We start from the raw sequence: 4,745 nt of genomic DNA, 5'->3' as shown, positions 1-4,745 counted from the left end.
GGGGGGGGGGGCTATGGAAATGTAAACACTTCGCTGGAGAGTTACCAAATCTTTTCTTGATAAAGTTCAAGATATAGCTGCATATAGTTTACCTTCCCTGGTTCCTCTTTTCCCACTTTATTTATGTTCTAATGACATTTTTAATGCAACACATGTAAATGGGTGTGGATTAAACATGGGAAATGGGCAAAAAGTAAAATGCTGAATTATGATAGGGCTGGGGTTTTTTCCCCCCCAGGTTACATATACTTAAAGCAGACCTTTCACTAAACATCACATCAACTTGCTGATATGAAATCCTCTTACGTTCATTAAACATTTTTTGCTTGTACTTCCAATTACTGTTTTTCCACTTCCTGGTCCTCTTGGGCATTAGTGATGTATTCTTGGCCACAGATGCAGCATGGGAAGGGTTACATCACCAGTACATTGCTGGGAAATCTTATCTGTAAACGGCATAATCTCCCAAAGTTTCAGGGAAGGGCGTTTTTTTCCCCCTGAGACGATGTGCAGTGTCACATTTTGCAGGCCAAGAGTTCCAGGAAGTAAAGGGAGATGGATTAATCTACCCTTAGTGAAAATGGCCACCGTGAGAAAAATGGGGAGGAAAAATAAAATAAGGTATGCAAAGAATAAAATCAATTATCTACACTGAGTGGCCAGATTATTATGACCGCCTGACGTGTGTAGGCAAATTAGCTATAATTTTGCGCTGAAGTTGCTAGAGGGCCAGACCATTATAAATAGGGAAGCCGGTTGTTTACCACGACAGTAGAAGTGATTTTTTTTTCTGAAGATACGGGGAAACAACGCGATTTAACAGCCTTGGAACGTGGGATGATTGTTGGCGCTCGGAGCCATGGAGCGAGTATCAGCAAAACAGCAGAATTCGTTACATGTTCAAGAGCAGCTCATTGTTAAAGTGTTTAAAGACCGGACTGTCAGCCGAAAATCTGGGTCTGAACGTGCGAATTGTGGCCGTCAGCGACTAGTCAATGTTAGGGCAGAACGGGGGAGGGGCAAGACTGGTACAAGACAACAGAAGGGCAACAGTGCCGTGTCAGATTCCTCGCATCACCTTTCACCATCTCGTGGAGTCACGAGGCGGCCCAACGAAGTACTGATGGGGTGGTCATAATAATCTGGCCACTCAGTGTATAAGGATCTGTTTGTAGATTGCTATTCCTAAACATTTTTAAAGGGGCTTTTGTTGTCATTTTTAAGATACAGTTAAAGTTATTTTCTTAATGTGTATTTATTGCCAACACTTTCTCAATATTTAGGAGATGTAGAGAATGGTGAAGAGCACTTGTTTAAGACCCACATGTGCCCCGAATGTAAGCGCTGCTTTAAGAAGAGGACTCACCTGGCTGACCACCTCCACCTGCACTTCCCTGACCCGAACCTGCAATGCCCAAACTGCAGTAAATTCTTCACCAGCCGCAGTAAGCTGAAGATCCACATGATGAGAGAGTCGGGCGAAAAGGCCCATCGCTGCACATTGTGCGACTACAGCTCTGTGGAAAAGAACGCTCTCAATCGTCACATGGCAAGCATTCACGAGGGGGTGTCTAACTTTTATACGGACACCTACTCCTGTCCAGTGTGCCAGGAGACGTTTAAACTGAGCCAGGCTCTGAAGGATCACATGAAAGGACACAAACCCGAGCAGACGTTGCTGTTTTGCTTTGACCCCGGATGCGATCAGGCCGTGTCCGACCGCAAAGAGTTTCTGCGGCATGTGAAGGAGTCTCATGGCATCCATGCTGTAGAATGCAGGTACCATGCTTGCTCCATGCTCTTCAAGTCCCGTGAGGAGATGGAGGAGCATCGCAAGAACCATTATGCCTTTCACTGCCAAGATTGCGACTTTGTCTGTTCCAACAAACACACCTTCCGCAAGCACAAGAAACGCGGGCACCCGGGCAAGGAAGAGCTGGTGTGTCGCTTCTGTCCTTATAAGAGTTTTAACCCGGTGGAATATGCTGACCACGTGGGCAAGATGCATGCCAATGAGAAGATTCATCGCTGTGGAGAATGTGATTTTGCTACTGCCCACAAGAGGGTACTGATACGACACAAGTTATTACACACAGGTAATATAATGCATAGGAATGCTGTAGAGCAGGGGTAGGCAAACTGCAGTTCTTCAGCTGTGGTGCAACTACAAATCCCATTAGGCATTGCAAGACTCTGACAGCCACAGCTATGGCTCCCATGTATGGTGGGTATTGTAGTTTCACCTCAGCTGGAGGGCCGGAGTTTGCCTACTCCTGCTGTAGATGATCATTTCATTTTATGTTCCTACTGAGGTATTAATTTAGTATTAAAGAAGTAATCTTATTAAAGATCAGAGAAGTGCTAAAGTGTAGAGACCTTGTGATGCTTGTAATAGTTTTCATATCGATCGCTGTGGAGCCCCTTGGGTCCTAGGCCCAGACTGTACTTCTACTATTGGCTGTGTTGAGATAAAGTCCTGTCCCCTGTCATTCAAGTATTAAATCCCAGATCTCCATTAGCCACTTAGAGGGGAAGCACTTAGGCTTAACTTGGCCAAAAGTGGAGTTTGCATTGGGCTGAGGACACAAGGGCTCCATAGCAATCATTGCCCTACCCAATCAATTGTTTAGGTTGTGTCAGGTTCACTTTTAAGGTTTAGGGGTTATGTTGAACTTAAAGCAGAATTCCACCTTAAAAAAAAAATTAAAATGAGTAGCTAATACAAAAACAAGCAAAATAAACCGAGGTGCCCCCCTAAAAAAACTCCTTTCCGCCACTCGATGTCACCAGTCTTCTGGGAGAGATGAGAGTGAGCTTCATTGAGCCCACTCCCTCTGAGCCCAGGCTGCCATGGACTCACCGATTTGGGAAGGGGGGTTCTCGTGATACCTTACAATAGGGGGGTTTGTAATTTTGGTTAAACCTTTTTTATATAGAGTAAGAGTGGAGAAAGTTTAGGACCTTACCCAGGTTTTAAATGTCTCTGTCCACACTGAAGAGATCTTGCCTCACTTCCTGTGTGGTCATTGGGACAGAAGCCTTGTAATGATCTGTTACGAGTAAATTAAACCCGCGATGAACATATGATACGCATCCACTATAATCTAACATTTCTGTCTCAATATTTTTATTGAAAACTTTTAAAATGAACATACATAGTAAAAGAAATGGTTTACAATGCTTCATTACAGTGAGTGGATAATCTAAAATTTCTTATGTTTCCAATGTGCCAGGAGAGAAGCCTCACAAATGCAGCCAGTGCGACTTCATGTGTCGGGACTTGAGCTACCTATCTAAACACATGCTGACGCATTCCACGAACAAGAACTACATGTGTACGGAATGCGGATACATCACCAAGTGGAAACATTACCTGAATGTACACATGCGGAAACACAGCGGAGATCTCAGGTTGGTGTCACCGTGATCTGACATGGCTTTGTCATCTTGTAGTAATCATGGCTGGAGAAATCCCAGGAGACAAGTGGTCAACATTTATTTTAAAGTTTATATAAACCCCAAAGCATACAAGTAATTGTTTTAAAGGAGGTTTTAGGGACTACAAATGAAGCAAGGAGCCTGGGATAGCAGTGATTTCTTGCAGTCTCATATAATGTGTCTTTAGCCTATTATTGTATCTGGAAACACATCCCCAGTCTCCAACAACTCTTAAAGTGACATTAAACCCTCAGATTTTTTAACATAAACCAATACTGTAATGTGCGCCTTACTGTAATCCATGGTTGTTTCCCTTCTCTTTGCTGCTCTTCCTTTTAAATCCTCATGTCTTCTCATGCTTGGGGAGAACTTCCCCTTTCAGTTCAGGGCCTCTTCCTGTAGTGCTGGCTCAGGTTGTGAGCCTACACACAGACACCATGTATCCATTTCAGAGACAAGGCAGTCTGCTGCAAAACAGACGTTCTGCCCAGCATGAGTACAGATTTAAAAGGAAGAGCAGCAAAGAGAAGGGAAACAACCATGGAATACAGTAAGGCGCACATTACAGTATTGGTTTATGTTAAAAAATCTGAGGGTTTAATGTCACTTTAAGTCATGTTTGCAGTCTCTGACCATCTCCTGTAGCATGTCTGTAGTTTCTGACCCTATATTGTAGCATGCCCATAGTCTCTAACCATCTCCAGTGGCCAGTTAGCAGCCTGCAGCAGCTTTCAGAAGCATCACATTTACTGAATATTATGTGCGACCCTTTTGGTGATGTCAGGGGCTGTACTTGAGGCCTCATAGATCAAGAAAGTTGACCGACAGTGCCCTAAACCATTATAGTTTCCCTTTAATTATACCTTGTATGTAACCTATTGCAGAGCTCAAAATTTCAAGTCCTGAGCTACTAGCCAGGCCTTAAGAGTTACTCGCCACCAGTCGCCCCACCTGACCCCTACCGTGCCCTGCCCTTAACTCCGCCAGGTCAGTGGTGTGACACAGAGAACAGAGATCAGTAACAATGCAGAGTGCAGAGGCCAGTGGTGTGATGCAGAGTACAGAGGCCAGCAGTGTAATGCAGAAAAAAAGCAATGTATCCTCCATGTCCCAGGTGTCCTGCTTCTCCCGTGCTGTCCTTCCAGCCAGTAGCAGCTCTGCAGTCTTCCTCCCAGCCTATGGCAGCTGAGGTGGGCGGAGGATCCGGTGTTCTATCGAAAGCTCCAACTCATTGAGATCTCTAACTACCTCTGGTGCTCAGAAACACTGGAGCTCTGTACAGTGAGCTTTCGATAGAACACCGGAGT

At 44.6% G+C, this 4,745-nt stretch overlaps 1 protein-coding gene across 1 annotated transcript in view; it reads left to right on the top strand.

Moving 5' to 3' along the window:
• Positions 1-4,745, top strand: part of ZNF142 (zinc finger protein 142) — a 22,151-nt gene that overhangs the window by 9,062 nt on the left and 8,344 nt on the right. The window contains exons 4-5 of the mRNA XM_018552558.1: positions 1,284-2,096; positions 3,234-3,411. Of these exons, the coding sequence (XP_018408060.1) occupies positions 1,284-2,096; positions 3,234-3,411 (991 nt within the window). The remainder of the gene's footprint in view (positions 1-1,283; positions 2,097-3,233; positions 3,412-4,745) is intronic.

This window comes from Nanorana parkeri, unplaced genomic scaffold (genome assembly GCF_000935625.1).
Source record: "Nanorana parkeri isolate BGI_ZX_2015 unplaced genomic scaffold, ASM93562v1 scaffold92, whole genome shotgun sequence".
Classification (NCBI taxonomy): Eukaryota; Metazoa; Chordata; class Amphibia; order Anura; family Dicroglossidae; genus Nanorana; species Nanorana parkeri.
Note: the sequence above shows the minus strand (reverse complement) of the source record. Positions and strands in the feature narration are given on the sequence as shown.